Consider the following 22,636-nt stretch of genomic DNA (forward strand, 5'->3'; position numbering starts at 1 on the left):
CTCATCTTGTTTCTCCAGAAACTCTCATCTTGTTTCTCCAGAATCTCCCATCTTGTGTTTCTCCAGAATCTCTCATCTTGTTTTCCAGAATCTCTCATCTTGTTTCTCCAGAATCTCTCATCTTGTTTCTCTAGAATCTCTCATCTTGTTTCTCCAGAATCTCCCATCTTTTGTTTCTCCAGAATCTCTCATCTTGTTTCTCCAGAATCTCCCATCTTGTGTTTCTCCAGAATCTCCCATCTTGTTTCTACAGAATCTCCCATCTTGTGTTTCTCCAGAATCGCTCATCTTGTTTCTCCAGAATCTCTTATCTTGTTTCTCCAGATTCTCTCATCTTGTTTCTCCAGAATCTCCCATCTTGTTTCTCCAGAATCTCTCATCTTGTTTCTCCTGAATCTCTCATCTTGTTTCTCCAGAATCTCTCATCTTGTTTCTCCAGAATCTCTCATCTTGTTTCTCCAGAATCTCTCATCTTGTTTCTCCAGAATCTCTTATCTTGTTTCTCCAGATTCTCTCATCTTGTTTCTCCAGAATCTCCCATCTTGTTTCTCCAGAATCTCCCATCTTGTTTCTCCAGAATCTCTCATCTTGTTTCTCCAGAATCTCTCATCTTGTTTCTCCTGAATCTCTCATCTTGTTTCTCCAGAATCTCTCATCTTGTTTCTCCAGAATCTCTCATCTTGTTTCTCCAGAATCTCTCATCTTGTTTCTCCAGAATCTCCCATCTTGTGCTTCTCCAGAATCTACCATCTTTTTTCTCCAGAATCTCCCATCTTGTGTTTCTCCAGAATCGCTCATCTTGTTTCTCCAGAATCTCCCATCTTGTGTTTCTCCAGAATCTCCCATCTTGTTTCTACAGAATCTCCCATCTTGTTTCTACAGAATCTCCCATCTTGTGTTTCTCCAGAATCTCTCATCTTGTTTCTCTCCAGAATCTCTTATCTTGTTTCTCCAGAATCTCCCATCTTGTTTCTCCAGAATCTCCCATCTTGTTTCTCCAGAATCTCTCATCTTGTTTCTCCAGAATCTCTCATCTTGTTTCTCCAGAATCTCTCATCTTGTTTCTCCAGAATCTCTCATCTTGTTTCTCCTGAATCTCTCATCTTGTTTCTCCAGAATCTCCCATCTTGTTTCTCCAGAATCTCTCATCTTGTTTCTCCAGAATCTCTCATCTTGTTTCTCCAGAATCTCTCATCTTGTTTCTCCAGAATCTCCCATCTTGTGCTTCTCCAGAATCTACCATTTTTTTTCTCCAGAATCTCCCATCTTGTGTTTCTCCAGAATCGCTCATCTTGTTTCTCCAGAATCTCCCATCTTGTGTTTCTCCAGAATCTCCCATCGTGTTTCTCCAGAATCTCCCATCTTGTTTCTACAGAATCTCCCATCTTGTGTTTCTCCAGAATCGCTCATCTTGTTTCTCCAGAATCTCTTATCTTGTTTCTCCAGAATCTCCCATCTTGTTTCTCCAGAATCTCCCATCTTGTTTCTCCAGAATCTCTCATCTTGTTTCTCCAGAATCTCTCATCTTGTTTCTCCAGAATCTCTCATCTTGTTTCTCCAGAATCTCTCATCTTGTTTCTCCAGAATCTCTCATCTTGTTTATCCTGAATCTCTCATCTTGTTTCTCCAGAATCTCCCATCTTGTGTTTCTCCAGAATCTCCCATCTTGTTTCTACAGAATCTCCCATCTTGTGTTTCTCCAGAATCGCTCATCTTGTTTCTCCAGAATCTCTTATCTTGTTTCTCCAGAATCTCTCATCTTGTTTCTCCAGAATCTCTCATCTTGTTTCTCCAGAATCTCTCATCTTGTTTCTCCAGAATCTCTCATCTTGTTTCTCCAGAATCTCTCATCTTGTTTATCCTGAATCTCTCATCTTGTTTCTCCAGAATCTCCCATCTTGTGTTTCTCCAGAATCTCTCACTGTATCCTCCTTCAAAATGTCCTATCTTGTGTTTCTCCAGAATCTCTCATTGTATCCTCCTTCAGAATGTCCTATCTTGTGTTTCTCCAGAATGTCTTGGATTGTGTATTTGCAAACCATTGAGGCCAAGAAGATCAGAAATGTCATTCCATCTGAAACACAAACCTCTAAGATTTTCACTTTCATTCAGTCGCATAATCCATATCCAACAACTCAAACTTTTTTTTTGGTTGTGATAGTTGACAAACACAATCCACCGTCAACTGTTACTACAAATAACCTTGTCTTTCTGTCTTTTATTATGTTTCTTGAACAGATGTAAAATCCTGCAACTTCTGTAATACCACTAACTCCAACTGTGACACAAGGAACGGCTACGTCATCTGCTCCTGCAAGGCTGGCTTTGTTGGAAATGGTCTGAACTGCACGAGGATGGCATTCTGTGATACATACAGGTGCTGTCCTGATGGCTACAGCTGGAATATGCCGAATAAGATATGTGCGGATATCGATGAATGTCGTTCCCCACCTCTGAACAAGTGTTCCCCAACAGAAACCTGCATTAACCGCAATGGTATTTACCTCTGTACTCCGAACCCTTCGGCCCTCTGTTCTGGAGAAACTTGTTCAAGTAACCAGGATTGTCTAAATATCGGCAACAGGTTTCAATGTGCGGATCCTTGTGACTTCTATGATCTGCTTAAAGCAGATGGTAAATTGTCCTCCATTGAGTCCTCCGGTAGATTCAGCACTGACAGATACAATTTTGGCTGGTTCCGTTATGTAGGAAGCATTGCTAATGGTTTGAAAGTGGGACCTGTGGGGATACTAAAATGTGGGTCCCTGGAACCATTTTCTCTTGGTGGAGATCATCCAAATATTGGTGATGGGGTCAAGATGGTGACTTTACTCAGCAATTCCCTCACTGGAACTATAGTTGCTGGTAAACTCCCGGTGAAGGCCTGTCCCAGAGGATACTACGTGTACAAGTTCTCCGGAATGCTGAGATACGACGTCTACTGCACAGGTAAGATCTCTGCACACCTGTATCTGTGAGTCCAGGTCCTGTCCAGGGAAGCTGGGAAATCTCTTATTTATTCCTTTTGAGTAGGGACAACAAATACGGTTATAAAAGCTGGAAATTTAATCCAAGGTCAGATCAACACAATCACCAGGTATAAATATTTCCAAGTTGTGTTCATCTTTTCCCGTGTGAATTTGAAAATCACACTGGAAGATGGGTTTTAATAGCAATGATGCCCTTTCACTATGGTCTGCTCTGCTTAGTAAGGTTATAAGGATGTCCTATAGGGACTACATGCTGTCACCTACAATGGTGCTTGAAAGTTTACGAACCCTTATGGATTTTCCATATAACTGCATAAATTTGACCCAAACTTGAAACCTTCATTCTAAAAAGTTGGGCCACTGATAGTGATGAGCGAGTATGTTCGGTTAACCCTTTCAGCGAGTATGCTCGGGCGAGTACCGAGTATCTTCTGCGTACTCGGTGATATGTTTGAATCGCTCCTGTGTGCATGATTTGAGACTGTTTGACAGCTTTAATACATGTGAAGCACATGCGTAATATATATATAGGTGAATGTATACAGCCTATTTGCCAGATAAACACAGGCTGTAGTGGGTTTTCCACAAGGACCCTCCTCAATAACTATTTCCTACAAGACACATGGAGTCAGGGTCCATAAATATATTCAATATCAAAATGTATTTAAAAAAAATTGAACGGAGCAGGAAAAATACATAGACGACATAATATGGAAACAGTCATCAATAGCAAGGACACAGGTGGTTGTAGCGTTGAGCGAGGGTCGTGTACAACCTTAAGAAATAGAAAATGTGTCTTGTAGGATATAGGAATCTATTAAAGTCTGATTTTCACATGTTTGTGGTATTGCATAATTGCACCAACTAAAAGAATGTATGAGGACCTGAGAAGAAGAGTTTTAATGCTCTGCAGGCTGGAAATGTTACAAAACGATCTGTAAAGAGATTGGACTCCATCAATCCACAGTTATACACACTATGTGCAAATGGAGGAAATGAAAAACCACTATTATGCTCCCCACGAGTGGTTGACCAGCAAAGTTCACTCTAAGACAAAAGGGAAAACAGACGGCGAAATCACAAAGGAACCCAAGGTCACCTCTTAGGAACTAAAGGCCCTTTTTTCCATTAGTTAATGTTAATCATCCATAAGTCCACCATTAGGAAGACAATTAACAACTTGAAAGGAGTGCAAGGAGAAAGCCTCTGCTCTCCAAAAATAACATAGCTGCCCATCTACAGTTTGCTAAAGATAGCCTAGACAAGCCAGGAGGCGTTGCAACAATGTTTTGTGGATAACCCACAATATTTTGTGGATAAATTAGAGCTTTTTGGTTTAAATGAGAAGTGTTATGTTTGGAGAAAGAAAGACACCGCATTGAGGCATAAAAACCTCCCACCGTCTGTGACACATGGTGTTGGTAGTATCATGGTTGATGCCTGTTTTACTGCATCTGGGCCATTGCTGATCCAACAATGAATTATACCAGCAGATTCTAAAGTAAAATGTCGAGACATCTGTCCTGAATCTCCAGAGAACGTGAGTCATGCAGCAAGAAAAAGTCAAAGTCCTGACCTTAAAGGGAATCTGTTACCAGAAAAAAATGCTATTAACCTGTAGTACTGGGGTTAATCTGCAGGTTAATAACTACCAAACTGCGAAAGTGAACAATGCCTGATTAACTCAATGCTCTACCAAAGTGCGAAGGTGAACAATGCCTGATTAACTCAATGCCCTACCAAAGTACGAAAGTGAAGAATGCCTGAAAAACTCAATGCCCTACCAAAGTGCGAAAGTGAACAATGCCTGATTAACTCAATGCCCTACCAAAGTGCGAAAGTGAACAATGCCTGATTAACTCAATGCCCTACCAAAGTGCGAAAGTGAACAATGCCTGATTAACTCAATGCCCTACCAAAGTGCGAAAGTGAACAATGCCTGATAAACTCAATGCCCTACCAAAGTGCGAAAGTGAACAATGCCTGATTAACTCAATGCCCTACCAAAGTGCGAAAGTGAACAATGCCTGATAAACTCAATGCCCTACCAAAGTGCGAAAGTGAACAATGTCCCAAGCTCAGTGCACTGCCAAAGTTATGTAAACTATTCCCGACTAATTCAACTCCCCCAGCTGTTTTTACATTTGCAATCATGTATTTTTTCATGAAGTCATTTGCACTTTTTTTCTTCAGAATAGTCACTATTTTAAAGACATAAAAATCTTTCTCCACTAAATAATTTGAACAAATTGTCCTTTTTCCTAAAATGGTATCACATACAGTGGTGGCCAAAAGTATTGGCACCCCTGCAATTCTGTCAGATAATACTCGGTTTCTTCCTGAAAATGATTGCAATCACAAATTCTTTGGTCTTATTCTCTTCATTTAATTTGTCTTCAATGAAAAAACACAAAAAGAATTGTCCTAAAGCCAAATTGGATACAATTCCACACCAAACCTAAAAAAGGGGGTGGACAAAAGTATTGGCACCCTTTGAAAAATCATGTGATGCTTCTCTAATTGGTGTAATTAACAGCACCTGTAACTTACCTGTGGCACCTAACAGGTGTTGGCAATAACTAAATCACACTTGTAGCCAGTTAACATGGATTAAAGTTGACTCAACCTCTATCCTGTGTCCTTGTGTGTACCACATTGAGCATGGAGAAAAGAAAGAAGACCAAAGAACTGTCTGAGGACTTGAGAAACCAAATTGTGAGGAAGCATGAGTAATCTCAAGGCTACAAGTCCATCTCCAAAGACCTGAATGTTCCTGTGTCTTCCGTGCGCAGTGTCATCAAGAAATGTAAAGCCCATGGCACTGTGGCTAACCTCCCTAGATGTGGACGGAAAAGAAAAATTGACGAGTGATTTCAACGCAAGATTGTGCGGATGGTGGATAAAGAACCTCGACTAATATCCAAACAAGTTCAAGCTGCCCTGCAGTCCGAGGGTACAACAGTGTCAACCCGTACTATCCGTCGGCGTCTGAATGAAAAGGGACTGTATGGTAGGATAACCAGGAAGACCCGACTTCTTACCCCGAGACATAAAAAGCCAGGCTGGAGTTTGCCAAAACTTACCTGAGAAAGCCTAAAACGTTTTGGAAGAATGTTCTCTGGTCAGATGAGACAAAAGTAGAGCTTTTTGGGAAAAAGCATCAACATAGAGTGTACAGGAAAAATAGAGGCATTCAAAGAAAAGAACACGGTCCCTACAGTCAAACATGGCGGAGGTTCCCTGATGTTTTGGGGTTGCTTTGCTGCCTCTGGCACTGGACTGCTTGACCGTGTGCATGGCATTATGAAGTCTGAAGACTACCAACAATTTTTGCAGCATAATGTAGTGCCCAGTGTGAGAAAGCTGGGTCTTCCTCAGAGATCATGGGTCTTCCAGCAGGACAGTGACCCAAAACACACTTCCAAAAGCACTATAAAATGGTTTGAGAGAAAGCACTGGAGACTTCTAAGGTGGCCAGCAATGAGTCCAGACCTGAATCCCATAGAACACCTGTGGAGAGATCTCAAAATGGCAGTTTGGAGAAGGCGCCCTTCAAATATCAGGGACCTGGAGCAGTTTGCCAAAGAAGAATGGTCTACAATTCCAGCAGAGCATTGTAAGAAACTCATTGATGGTTACCGGAAGCGGTTGTTCGCAGTTATTTTGGCTAAAGGTTGTGCAACCAAGTATTAGGCTGAGGGTGCCAATACTTTTGTCCGGCCCTTTTTTGGAGTTTTGTGTGAAATGATCAATGATTTGATTTTTGCTTCATTCTCTTTTGTGTTTTTTCCTTGCAAGCAAATTAAATGAAGATAATAAGACCAAAGAATCTGTGATTGCAATCATTTTCAGGAAGAAACTGAGTATTATCTGACAGAATTGCAGGGGTGCCAATACTTTTGGCCACCACTGTATGTCTTAAATTGGTGACCTAAAGCTATGTTCACAAACTCTGATCTCTTGGTTGTAAGAAAGCTGCAGACAAAAAGCAGGTTTTGTTGGCTGTTTTGTTGCTTTTCTTGCTGCGTTTTTCAGGATCCCAAAGTTCATGTGACATTAGATCATTTTCTGAATTTACAAAAAAAAAAATCTTAAATACTTTTGACTCATTTGTTTGACTTGTTTTTTTTATCGTACTTGTTTCACAATCTGATGTAGATGTAGGTCAAATTTATGCAGAAATATGGAAAATTCTTAAGTATTCAAGCACATTTTATGCGCTCATGAATTGAACTTGTCACAGTGATCCCAATAAGTAGTGCTTAAAGCACCATTCCAGTGTTTTTTTTTTCCAGCGCTGGAGTGGTGCTTTAAATCTAAGCCCCCTTCTCCGGTCACATACTCACCCTCCGACATCTTCACAGTTTTTTTGGTGATGCTCCAGTCTCCGTGTGCCATCTTGTGAGCGCAGTTTCTGACGGGCCGGAAATCAGAAGCTACGTCACAAGTGCACAATGCAAGTCTATGAGAGCCAGAACAAGGCCAGAGCGAAGCTCTCACAGACTTGTATTGTAAAGTGACCTCTGCGCTGCTCCAGGAAACACTAGAGCCGCAGGAAGGGCGGCAGCGAAAATGCATATAAACTCAAGAAGGTGAGTATGAGACAGGGGGCAGGGGACTTACATTTAAAGCACCACTCCAGCGGTGCAATAAAAAAAAAAGCTGGAGTGGTGCTTTAACACCATGCTTATATAAATAGCATTAAGACAGTCTTCTCGTGGATGAAGCCAGTTCAGGTTCTTGTGAATATTACTAGATGGTTCTGTTTCCATAAATATCACCTACCAAGGACCCCTTTAAAAAACTCCAGTGACAGAAAACAACTGAATGAAGCCATGTATTGCCAGGCAGTTTGATTCCATACACGATGTGAGTCATTGTGAATCCAATAAAGAGTGTTAGTATGATCTCAGCACCTCCATTAATAAAGTCAACCACAGTGCTCATATAAATAGTGCTAAATATTATGTTCTCTTAAGTAAAGTCAGTTCATCCTGATGAAAATCACCAGCCACAGTGCTTTTATTTTAAGTGCCAGCCAAAATGATCCTAGTCAATAGGTCTGACGTTTGTTTCTTTTATTTCAGATTCTGTTAATTTTCCAACAGCCACACCAACCACAGCAACCACCACCACAACAACACTAACAACAACCACTACAACACCCACAACAACAACCACTACAACACCCACCACAACAACTATAACACCAACCACAACCACTACAACACCAACCACAACAACTACAACCCCCACCACAACTACAACCAGAACTACTACTTCAACACCAACCACAACAACCACCACAACAACACCAACAACAACCACTACCACTACAACACCCACCACAACACCAACTACAATTACAATGCCAACCTCAACCAGAACTATATCTACAATACCAACCACAACAACCTCCACCACAACACCAACCACAACCACTACAACACCCACCACAACAACTACAACACCAATCACAACAACGACAACACCTACCACAACTACAACCAGAACTACAACACCAACCACAACACCAACCACAACACCAACCACAACCAGTACAACACCCACCACAACACCAACTACAATTACAATGCCAACCTCAACCAGAACTATATCTACAACACCAACCACAACAACCTCCACCACAACACCAACCACAACCACTACAACACCCACAACAACACCAACCACAACTGCACCCACCACAACAACACCAACCACAACAACAACACTTACCACAACTACAACCAGAACTGCAACACCCACCACAACACCAACCACAACCATTACATCACAAACCACATCCACAACACAAACACCCACCACAACTACAACAACAACCACTACAACACCCACAATAACTACATCTACAACATCAACCACAACAACACCCATCACAACACTAACCACAACCACTACAACACCAACCACAGCCACTACAACACCCACTACAATAACTACAATACCAACCACAACAACGACAACACCCACCACAACTACAACTATAACCACAAATACAACACCAACCACAACACCCATCACATCTACAACACCAACCACAACTACACCCACAACTACAACACCAACCACAACTACTACAACACCCACAACAACTACAACACCAACCACAACTACAAAACCAACCACAACTACAACCCCACCAACCACAATCACAACACCAACCACAACTACACCCACAACAACTACAACACCAACCACAATTACTGCAACAGCCACCACAACTACAACTACAACCATAACCACAACAACACCCACCACAACACCAACCACAACTACAATACCCACAACTACATCAGCTTCAAGAATAACAACAACACCCACAACAATTACAACCACAACTACACCAACAACTATTACAACACCCACCACAACTGCAACAACACCTACTACAACACCCACAACTACAACACCACCAACCACTACAACACCCATCACAACTACAACACCCACCACAACTACACCACCACCAACCACTACAACATCAACCACAACTACAACACCAACCACAACAACATCAACTACTACTACTACAACTGCTACAAGACCCACTACAGCTACAACAATAACTACAATGCCAACCACAACACCCACCACAGCTACAGTGCCAACCACAACTACAACACCAACCACAACTACAACACCCACTACTACTGCAAGTCCTACACCAACCACAACTACAACAACCACAATTATAACACAAACCACACCAACTACAACACCCACCACAACATCAGCCACAGCAACTGTGAGCATAACTACAACACCAACCACAACTACAACATCCACTACAACTACTGATATGTCTACTACAACAATGACAACTACCAAACCACCTACCACAACAACTACAACAGGAACTACGACAATACCAACCACAGCTATGACAGCACCAATTATAACACAAAATAAAGAGATAATTACAACACCAACTCAACAGACAACAACTTCTCTTGACAAAAATACTCAAGAGACAACTACTAACTATGCAGGAACAAGTAATGCTCAAGAGAAAACAACTACATCTGAGCGAACAACTATTGCCCAAGAAAAAACTGTTCAAGATGCAACCACAACCATTATTGTTGTAGAAAAAACTACTACTCAAGAGACAACAATTACAGTTGCTGTCCAAGAAGCAACTACTTCAGAACATACAACACCCCAAGACACAACTACAAATACCAAAGAAACAATGGTACCTACCATAGAAGCAACAACTATACAAAACCCAACTACACCAGAAGCAACAACAATAACAGTAGAGAAAACCACTACAATCCAGGACACCACAACTTCTCAACAAACTACAATTCCTAAGAACATGACTACTCAAGACACAACTAGTAACTTTCCAGAAAAAACTAATGCTCAAGAGACAACTGCATCAAAGCAAACAATTATTTCCCAAGAAACAACTTCTCAAGACACAACCAACATTGTTGTAGAAACAACTACTGCTCAACAGACATCAACTACATTTGAGGAAACAACTACTGCACTAAAAACAACTACTTCAGAGATAACAACACCCCAAGACACAACCACAACTACCAAAGAAACAATAGTACCAACCACAAAATCCACATCTATCCAATACCCAACTCACCCAGAAGCAACAACAATACTGGAGACAACCATTACAACTCAAGACACCACAACTTCTCAACAAACTACAACTCACCTTGACACAACTACTCAAAAAAAACCTACTAATTCTGCAGTAACAACAAATACTCCAGAGACAACAATAACACCGGAGCAAACAACTGTTGCTAAAGAAACAACTGCTCAACAGACAACAATTATTGTTATAGAAACAACTACTGCTGAAGAGACAACAGCTACATTTGAGAAAGCAACTACTGCACCAAAAGTAACTACTTCAGAGATTACAGTACCTCAAGACACAATCACAACTACACAAGAAACAACGGTACCTACAACAGAAGCAACAACTATCCAACACCCAACAAACCCAGATGCAACAACAACACTAGAGAAAACCCCTACAATTGAGGACACCACAATTTCTCAACCAACTACATCTATTCTTAACATAATTACTCAAGAGAAAACTACTACCTTTGCAGGAACAAGTAATGCTCAAGAGAAAACAACTGCATCCGAGCAAACAACTATTGCTCAAGAAACCACTAGACAAGAGACAACCATTATTGCTGGAGAAAAAACTAATGCTCAAGAGACGACAAGTGCATCTGCACAAACAACTATTGGCCAAGAAACCACTAAACATGAGACAACCATTATTGCTGGAGAAACAACTAATGCTCAAGAGACGACAAGTGCATCTGCACAAACAACTATTGGCCAAGAAACCAATAAACAAGAGACAACCATTATTGCTGGAGAAACAACTAATGCTCAAGAGACAACAACTGCATCTGCACAAACAACTATTGGCCAAGAAACCACTAAACAAAAGACAACCATTATTGCTGTGGAAACAACTAATGCTCAAGAGACAACAACTTCATCTGCACAAACAACTATTGGCCAAGAAACCACTAAAGAAGAGACAACCATTATTGCTGGAGAAACAACTAATGCTCAAGAGACAACAACTGCATCTGAGCAAACAACTATTGCCCAACAAACCACTATACAAGAGACAACCATTATTGCTGGAGAAACAACTAATGCTCAAGAGACAACAAATGCATCTGAGAAAACAACTATTGGCCAAGAAACCACTAAAAAAGAGACAACCATTATTGCTGTGGAAACAAGTAATGCTCAAGAGACAACAACTTCATCTGCACAAACAACTATTGGCCAAGAAACCACTAAACAAGAGACAACCGTTATTGCAGGAGAAACAACTAATGCTCAAGAGACAACAACTGCATCTGCACAAGCAACTATTGGCCAAGAGACCACCAAACAAGAGACAACTATTATTGATGTAGAAACAACTAATGCTCAAGAGACAACAACTGCATCTGCACAAACAACTATTGGCCAAGAAACCAGTATACAAGAGACAACCATTATTGCTGGAGAAACAACTGATGCTCAAGAGACAACAACTGCATCTGCACAAATAACTATTGGGCAAGAAACCACTAAACAAGAGACAACCATTATTGCTGTAGAAACAACTAATGCTCAAGAGACAACAACTGCATCTGCACAAACAACTAATGGCCAAGAGACCACTAAACAAGAGACAACCATTATTGCTGGTGAAACAACTAATGCTCAAGAGACAAAAACTGCATCTGCACAAACAACTATTGGCCAAGAGACCACTAAACAAGAGACAACTATTATTGCTGTAGAAACAACTAATGCTCAAGAGACGACAAGTGCATCTGCACAAACAACTATTGGCCAAGAGACCACTAAACAAGAGACAACCATTATTGCTGTGGAAACAACTAATGCTCAAGAGTCAACAACTGCATCTGCACAAACAACTATTGGCAAAGAAACCACTAAACAAGAGACAACCATTATTGCTGTAGAAGCAACTAATGCTCAAGAGTCAACAACTGCATCTGCACAAACAGCTATTGGCCAAGAAACCACTAAACAAGAGACAACCATTATTGCTGTAGAAACAACTAATGCTCAAGAGACAACAACTTCATCTGCACAAACAACTATTGGCCAAGAAACCACTAAACAAGAGACAACCATTATAGCTGGTGAAACAACTAATGCTCAAGAGACGACAAGTGCATCTGCACAAACCACTATTGGCCAAGAAACCACTAAACAAGAGACAACCATTATTGCTGGAGAAACAACTAATGCTCAAGAGACGACAAGTGCATCTGCACAAACAACTATTGGCCAAGAGACCACTAAACAAGAGACAACCATTATTGCTGGAGAAACAACTAATGCTCAAGAGACAACAACTTCATCTGCACAAACAAGTATTGGCCAAGAAACCTCTAAACAAGAGACAACCATTATTGCTGGAGAAAAAACTAATCCTCAAGAGACGACAAGTGGATCTGCACAAACAACTATTGGCCAAGAAACCACTAAACAAGAGACAACCATTATTGCTGGAGAAACAACTAATGCTCAAGAGACGACAAGTGCATCTGCACAAACAACTATTGGCCAAGAAACCACTAAACAAGAGACAACCATTATTGCTGGAGAAAAAACTAATGCTCAAGAGACAACAGATGCATCTGAGAAAACAACTATTGGCCAAGAAACCACTAAACAAGAGACAACCACTATTGCTGTGGAAACAACTAATGCTCAAGAGACAACAACTTCATCTGCAGAAACAACTATTGGCCAAGGAACCACTAAACAAGAGACAACCATTATTGCTGGAGAAACAACTAATGCTCAAGAGACAACAACTGCATCTGCACAAACAACTATTGGCCAAGAAACCACTAAACAAGAGACAACCATTATTTCTGGAGAAACAACTAATGCTCATGCGACAACTACTGCATCTGAGCAGACAACTATTGCGCAAGAAACCACTAAACAAGAGACAACCACTATTGCTGTGGAAACAACTAATGCTCAAGAGACAACAACTTCATCTGCACAAACAACTGTTGGCCAAGAAACCACTAAACAAGAGACAACCATTATTGCTGGAGAAACAACTAATGCTCAAGAGACAAGTGCATCTGCACAAACAACTATTGGCCAAGAGAGCACTAAACAAGAGACAACCATTATTGGTGTAGAAACAACTAATGCTCAAGAGACAACAACTGCATCTGCACAAACAACTATTGGCCAAGAGACAACTAAACAAGAGACAACCATTATTGCTGGAGAAACAACTAATGCTCAAGAGACAACAACTGCATCTGCACAAACAACTATTGGCCAAGAAACCACTAAACAAGAGACAATCACTATTGCTGTGGAAACAACTAATGCTCAAGCGACAACAACTGCATCTGAGCAAACAACTATTGTGCAAGAAACCACTAAACAAGAGACAACCACTATTGCTGTGGAAAGAACTAATGCTCAAGAGACAACAACGTCACCTGCACAAACAACTATTGGCCAAGAAACCAGTAAACAAGAGACAACCATTATTGCTGGAGAAACAACTAATGCTCAAGAGACAACAACTGCATCTGCACAAACAACTATTGACCAAGAAACCACTAAACAAGAGACAACCATTAATGCTGGAGAAACAACTAATGCTCAAGTGACAACAACTGCATCTGAGCAAACAACTATTGCGCAAGAAACCACTAAACAAGAGACAACCACTATTGCTGTGGAAACAACTAATGCTCAAGAGACAACAACTTCATCTGCACAAACAACTATTGGCCAAGAAACCACTAAACAACAGACAACCATTATTGCTGTGGAAACAACTAATGCTCAAGCGACAACAACTGCATCTGAGCAAACAACTATTGCGCAAGAAACCACTAAACAAGAGACAACCACTATTGCTGTGGAAAGAACTAATGCTCAAGAGACAACAACGTCACCTGCACAAACAACTATTGGCCAAGAAACCAGTAAACAAGAGTCAACCATTATTGCTGAAGAAACAACTAATGCTCAAGAGACAACAACTGCATCTGCACAAACAACTATTGGCCAAGAAACCACTAAACAAGAGACAACCAATATTGCTGTGGAAACAACTAATGCTCAAGTGACAACAACTTCATCTGCACAAACAACTATTGGCCAAGAAACCACTAAACAAGAGACAACCATAATTGCTGGAGAAACAACTAATGCTCAAGAGACAACAACTGCATCTGCACAAACAACTATTGCGCAAGGAACCACTAAACAAGAGACAACCACTATTGCTGTGGAAACAACTAATGCACAAGAGACAACAACTTCATCTCCACAAACAACTATTGGCCAAGAAACCACTAAACAAGAGACAACTATTATTGCTGGAAAAACAACCAATGCTCAAGAGACAACAAATGCATCTGCACAAACAACTATTGACCAAGAAACCACTAAACAAGAGACAACCACTATTGCTGTGGAAACAACTAATGCTCAAGCGACAACAACTGCATCTGAGCAAACAACTATTGCGCAAGAAACCACTAAACAAGAGACAACCACTATTGCTGTGGAAAGAACTAATGCTCAAGAGACAACAACTTCATCTGCACAAACAACTGTTGGCCAAGAAACCACTAAACAAGAGACAACCATTATTGCTGGAGAAACAACTAATGCTCAAGAGACAAGTGCATCTGCACAAACAACTATTGGCCAAGAGACCACTAAACAAGAGACAACCAATATTGGTGTAGAAACAACTAATGCTCAAGAGACAATAACTGCATCTACACAAACAACTATTGGCCAAGAAACCACTAAACAAGAGACAACCATTATTGCTGGAGAAACAACTAATGCTCAAGAGACAACAACTGCATCTGCACAAACAACTATTGGCCAAGAAACCACTAAACAAGCGACAACCATTATTGCTGTGGAAACAACTAATGCTCAAGAAACAACAACTTCATCTGCACAAACTACTATTGGCCAAGAAACCACTAAACAAGAGACAACCACTATTGCTGTGGAAACAACTAATGCTCAAGCGACAACAACTGCATCTGAGCAAACAACTATTGAGCAAGAAACCACTAAACAAGAGACAACCACTATTGCTGTGGAAAGAACTAATGCTCAAGAGACGACAAGTGCACCTGCACAAACAACTATTGGCCAAGAAACCAGTAAACAAGAGATAACCATTATTGCTGGAGAAACAACTAATGCTCAAGAGACAAGAACTGCATCTGCACAAACACCTATTGGCCAAGAAACCACTAAACAAGAGACAACCATTAATGCTGGAGAAACAACTAATGCTCAAGCGACAACAACTGCATCTGAGCAAACAGCTATTGCGCAAGAAAACACTAAACAAGAGACAACCACTATTGCTGTGGAAACAACTAATGCTCAAGAGACAACAACTTCATCTGCACAAACAACTATTGGCCAAGAAACCACTAAACAAGAGACAACCATTATTGCTGCGGAAACAACTAATGCTCAAGCGACAACAACTGCATCTGAGCAAACAACTATTGCGCAAGAAACCACTAAACAAGAGACAACCACTATTGTTGTGGAAAGAACTAATGCTCAAGAGACGACAAGTGCATCTGCACAAACAACTATTGGCCAAGAAACCACTAAACAAGAGACAACCATTATTGCTGGAGAAACAACTAATGCTCAAGAGACCACAACTGCATCTGCACAAACAACTATTGGCCAAGAAACCACTAAACAAGAGACAACCATTATTGCTGTGGAAACAACTAATGCTCAAGAGACAACAACTGCATCTGCACAAACAACTATTGGCCAAGAAACCAGTATACAAGAGTCAACCATTATAGCTGGAGAAACAACTGATGCTCAAGCGAAAACAGCTGCATCTGAGCAAACAACTATTGCGCAAGAAACCACTAAACAAGAGACAACCATTATTGCTGGAGAAACAACTAATGCTCAAGAGACAACAACTGCATCTGCACAAACAACTAATGGCCAAGAGACCACTAAACAAGAGACAACCATTATTGCTGGTGAAACAACTAATGCTCAGGAGACAAAAACTGAATCTGCACAAACAACTATTGGCCAAGAGACCACTAAACAAGAGACAACCATTATTGCTGTAGAAACAACTAATGCTCAAGAGACGACAAGTGCTTCTGCACAAACAACTATTGGCCAAGAGACCACTAAACAAGAGACAACCATTATAGCTGGAGAAACAACTAATGCTCAAGAGACAACAACTTCATCTGCACAAACAGCTATTGGCCAAGAAACCACTAAACAAGAGACAACCATTATTGCTGTAGAAACAACTAATGCTCAAGAGTCAACAACTGCATCTGCACAAACAGCTATTGGCCAAGAAACCACTAAACAAGAGACAACCATTATTGCTGTAGAAACAACTAATGCTCAAGAGACGACAAGTGCATCTGCACAAACAACTATTGGCCAAGAAACCACTAAACAAGAGACAACCATTATTGGTGTAGAAACAACTAATGCTCAAGAGACAAGTGCATCTGCACAAACAACTATTGGCCAAGAAACCACTAAACAAGAGACAACCACTATTGCTGTGGAAACAACTAATGCTCAAGAGACAACAACTTCATCTGCAGAAACAACTATTGGCCAAGAAACCACTAAACAAGAGACAACCATTATTGCTGGAGAAACATCTAATGCTCAAGAGACAACAACTGCATCTGCACAAACAACTATTGGCCAAGAAACCACTAAACAAGAGACAACCATTATTTCTGGAGAAACAACTAATGCTCAAGCGACAACAACTGCATCTGAGCAGACAACTATTGCGCAAGAAACCACTAAACAAGAGACAACCACTATTGCTGTGGAAACAACTAATGCTCAAGAGACAATAACTTCATCTGCACAAACAACTATTGGCCAAGAAACCACTAAACAAGAGACAACCATTATTTCTGGAGAAACAACTAATGCTCAAGCGACAACAACTGCATCTGAGCAGACAACTATTGCGCAAGAAACCACTAAACAAGAGACAACCACTATTGCTGTGGAAACAACTAATGCTCAAGAGACAATAACTTCATCTGCAGAAACAACTATTGGCCAAGAAACCACTAAACAAGAGACAACCATTATTGCTGTAGAAACACCTAATGCTCAAGAGACAACAACTGCATCTGCACAAACAACTATTGGACAAGAAACCAGTAAACAAGAGACAACCATTATTGCTGGAGAAACAACTAATGCTCAAGCGACAACAACTGCATCTGAGCAAAGAACTATTGCGCAAGAAACCACAAAACAAGAGACAACCACTATTGCTGTGGAAACAACTAATGCTCAAGAGACAACAACTTCATCTGCACAAACAACTATTGGCCAAGAAACCACTAAACAAGAGACAACCATTATTGCTGGAGAAACAACTAATGCTCAAGCGACAACAACTGCATCTGAGCAAACAACTATTGGCCAAGAAACCACTAAACAAGAGACAACCACTATTGCTGTGGAAACAACTAATGCTCAAGCGACAACAACTGCATCTGAGCAAACAATTATTGGCCAAGAAACCACTAAACAAGAGACAACCACTATTGCTGTGGAAAGAACTAATGCTCAAGAGACAACAACTGCATCTGCACAAACAACTATTGGCCAAGAAACCACTAAACAAGAGACAACCATAATTGCTGGAGAAACAACTAATGCTCAAGAGACAACAACTTCATCTGCACAAACAACTATTGGCCAAGAAACCACTAAACAAGAGACAACTATTATTGCTGGAGAAACAACTAATGCTCAAGAGACAACAACTGCATCTGCACAAACAACTATTGGCCAAGAAACCACTAAACAAGAGACAACCATTATTACTGTGGAAACAACTAATGCTCAAGCGACAACAACTGCATCTGAGCAAACAACTATTGGCCAAGAAACCACTAAACAAGAGACAACCACTATTGCTGTGGAAAGAACTAATGCTCAAGAGACAACAACTGCATCTGCACAAACAACTATTGGCCAAGAAACCACTAAACAAGAGACAACCATAATTGCTGGAGAAACAACTAATGCTCAAGAGACAACAACTTCATCTGCACAAACAACTATTGGCCAAGAAACCACTAAACAAGAGACAACTATTATTGCTGGAGAAACAACTAATGCTCAAGAGACAACAACTGCATCTGCACAAACAACTATTGCGCAAGAAACCACTAAACAAGAGACAACCACTATTGCTGTGGAAACAACTAATGCTCAAGAGACAACAACTTCATCTGCACAAACAACTATTGGCCAAGAAACCACTAAACAAGAGACAACTATTATTGCTGGAAAAACAACCAATGCTCAAGAGACAACAACTGCATCTGCACAAACAACTATTGGCCAAGAAACCACTAAACAAGAGACAACCACTATTGCTGTGGAAACAACTAATGCTCAAGAGACAACAACTTCATCTGCACAAACAACTGTTGGCCAAGAAACCACTAAACAAGAGACAACCATTATTGCTGGAGAAACAACTAATGCTCAAGAGACAAGTGCATCTGCACAAACAACTATTGGCCAAGAGACCATTAAACAAGAGACAACCAATATTGGTGTAGAAACAACTAATGCTCAAGAGACAACAACTGCATCTGCACAAACAACTATTGGCCAAGAAACCACTAAACAAGAGACAACCATTATTGCTGGAGAAACAACTAATCCTCAAGAGACAACAACTGCATCTGCACAAACAACTATTGGCCAAGAAACCACTAAACAAGCGACAACCATTATTGCTGTGGAAACAACTAATGCTCAAGAGACGACAACTTCATCTGCACAAACAACTATTGGCCAAGAAACCACTAAACAAGAGACAACCACTATTGCTGTGGAAACAACTAATGCTCAAGAAACAACTTCATCTGCACAAACTACTATTGGCCAAGAAACCACTAAACAAGAGACAACCACTATTGCTGTGGAAACAACTAATGCTCAAGCGACAACAACTGCATCTGAGCAAACAACTATTGCGCAAGAAACCACAAAACAAGAGACAACCACTATTGCTGTGGAAAGAACTAATGCTCAAGAGACAACAACGTCACCTGCACAAACAACTATTGGCCAAGAAACCAGTAAACAAGAGACAACCATTATTGCTGGAGAAACAACTAATGCTCAAGAGACAACAACTGCATCTGCACAAACAACTATTGGCCAAGAAACCACTAAACAAGAGACAACCATTAATGCTGGAGAAACAACTAATGCTCAAGCGACAACAACTGCATCTGAGCAAACAACTATTGCGCAACAAAACACTAAACAAGAGACAACCACTATTGCTGTGGAAACAACTAATGCTCAGGAGACAACAATTTCATCTGCACAAACAACTATTGGCCAAGAAACCAGTATACAAGAGTCAACCATCATTGCTGGAGAAACAACTAATGCTCAAGCGAAAACAACTGCATCTGAGCAAACAACTATTGCGCAAGAAACCACTAAACAAGAGACAACCAGTATTGCTGTGGAAACAAATAATGCTCAAGAGACAACAACTGCATCTGCACAAACAACTAATGGCCAAGAGACCACTAAACAAGAGACAACCATTACTGCTGGTGAAACAACTAATGCTCAAGAGACAAAAACTGGATCTGCACAAACAACTATTGGCCAAGAGACCACTAAACAAGAGACAACCATTATTGCTGTAGAAACAACTAATGCTCAAGAGACGACAAGTGCATCTGCACAAACAACTATTGGCCAAGAGACCACTAAACAAGAGACAACCATTATTGGTGTAGAAACAACTAATGCTCAAGAGACAAGTGCATCTGCACAAACAACTATTGGCCAAGAAACCACTAAACAAGAGACAACCACTATTGCTGTGGAAACAACTAATGCTCAAGAGACAACAACTTCATCTGCAGAAACAACTATTGGCCAAGAAACCACTAAACAAGAGACAACCATTATTGCTGGAGAAACAACTAATGCTCAAGAGACAACAACTGCATCTGCACAAACAACTATTGGCCAAGAAACCACTAAACAAGAGACAACCATTATTTCTGGAGAAACAACTAATGCTCATGCGACAACAACTGCATCTGAGCAGACAACTATTGCGCAAGAAACCACTAAACAAGAGACAACCACTATTGCTGTGGAAACAACTAATGCTCAAGAGACAACAACTTCATCTGCACAAACAACTATTGGCCAAGAGACCACTAAACAAGAGACAACAATTATTGCTGTAGAAACACCTAATGCTCAAGAGACAACAACTGCATCTGCACAAACAACTCTTGGCCAAGAAACCACTAAACAAGAGACAACCATTAATGCTGTTGAAACAACTAATGCTCATGCGACAACAACTGCATCTGAGCAGACAACTATAGAGCAAGAAACCACTAAACAAGAGACAACCACTATTGCTGTGGAAACAACTAATGCTCAAGAGACAACAACATCACCTGCACAAACAACTATTGGCCAAGAAACCACTAAACAAGAGACAACCATTATTGCTGGAGAAACAACTAATGCTCAAGCGACAACAACTGCATCTGAGCAAACAACTATTGGCCAAGAAACCACTAAACAAGAGACAACCACTATTGCTGTGGAAACAAATAATGCTCAACCGACAACAACTGCATCTGAGCAAACAACTATTGGCCAAGAAACCACTAAACAAGAGACAACCACTATTGCTGTTGAAATAACTAATGCTCAAGAGACAACAACTGCATCTGAGCAAACAACTATTGGCCAAGAAACCACTAAACAAGAGACAACCACTATTGCTGTGGAAACAACTAATGCTCAAGAGACAACAACATCACCTGCACAAACAACTATTGGCCAAGAAACCAGTAAACAAGAGACAATCATTATTGCTGGAGAAACAACTAATGCTCAAGAGACAACAACTGCATCTGCACAAACAACTATTGGCCAAGAAACCACTAAACAAGAGATAACTATTATTGCTGGAGAAACAACTAATGCTCAAGAGACAACAACTGCATCTGCACAAACAACTATTGGCCAAGAAACCACTAAACAAGAGACAACCATAATTGCTGGAGAAACAACTAATGCTCAGGAGACAACAACTGCATCTGCACAAACAACTATTGCGCAAGAAACCACTAAACAAGAGACAACCACTATTACTGTGGAAACAACTAATGCTCAAGAGACAACAACATCACCTGCACAAACAACTATTGGCCAAGAAACCAGTAAACAAGAGACAACCATTATTGCTGGAGAAACACCTAATGCTCAAGAGACAACAACTTCATCTGCACAAACAACTGTTGGCCAAGAAACCACTAAACAAGAGACAACCATTATTACTGGGGAAACAACTAATGCTCAAGAGACAAGTGCATCTGCACAAACAACTATTGGCCAAGAGACCACTAAACAAGAGACAACCATTATTGGTGTTGAAACCACTAATGCTCAAGAGACAACAACTGCATCTGCACAAACAACTATTGGCCAAGAGACAACTAAACAAGAGACAACCATTATTGCTGGAGAAACAACTAATGCTCAAGAGACAACAACTGCATCTGCACAAACAACTATTGGCCAAGAAACCACTAAACAAGAGACAACCATTATTGCTGTGGAAACAACTAATGCTCAAGAGATGACAAATTCATCTGCACAAACAACTATTGGCCAAGAAACCACTAAACAAGAGACAACCACTATTGCTGTGGAAACAACTAATGCTCAAGAAACAACAACTTCATCTGCACAAACTACTATTGGCCAAGAAACCACTAAACAAGAGACAACCATTATTGCTGTAGAAACACCTAATGCTCAAGAGACAACAACTGCATCTGCACAAACAACTATTGGCCAAGAAACCACTAAACAAGAGACAACCACTAATGCTGTGGAAACAACTAATGCTCAAGCGACAACAACTGCAACTGAGCAAACAACTATTGTGCAAGAAACCAATAAACAAGAGACAACCACTATTGCTGTGGAAAGAACTAATGCTCAAGAGA

General features: G+C 40.5%; 1 protein-coding gene across 1 annotated transcript in view; it reads left to right on the forward strand.

Moving 5' to 3' along the window:
* LOC141243775 (uncharacterized) overlaps window positions 1-9,812 on the forward strand; it is a 93,766-nt gene extending 83,954 nt beyond the window's left edge. Inside the window, exons 3-6 of the mRNA XM_073668950.1 lie at window positions 2,239-2,949; window positions 6,371-6,373; window positions 9,017-9,219; window positions 9,318-9,812. Coding sequence (XP_073525051.1) covers window positions 2,239-2,949; window positions 6,371-6,373; window positions 9,017-9,219; window positions 9,318-9,812 — 1,412 coding nt within the window. The remainder of the gene's footprint in view (window positions 1-2,238; window positions 2,950-6,370; window positions 6,374-9,016; window positions 9,220-9,317) is intronic.
* The last annotated feature ends 12,824 nt before the right edge of the window (window positions 9,813-22,636 follow it).

The sequence above is a fragment of the Phyllobates terribilis genome, unplaced genomic scaffold (assembly GCF_046119375.1).
Source record: "Phyllobates terribilis strain yellow unplaced genomic scaffold, ASM4611937v1 Scaffold_2__4_contigs__length_985480577, whole genome shotgun sequence".
Lineage (NCBI taxonomy): Eukaryota > Metazoa > Chordata > Amphibia > Anura > Dendrobatidae > Phyllobates > Phyllobates terribilis.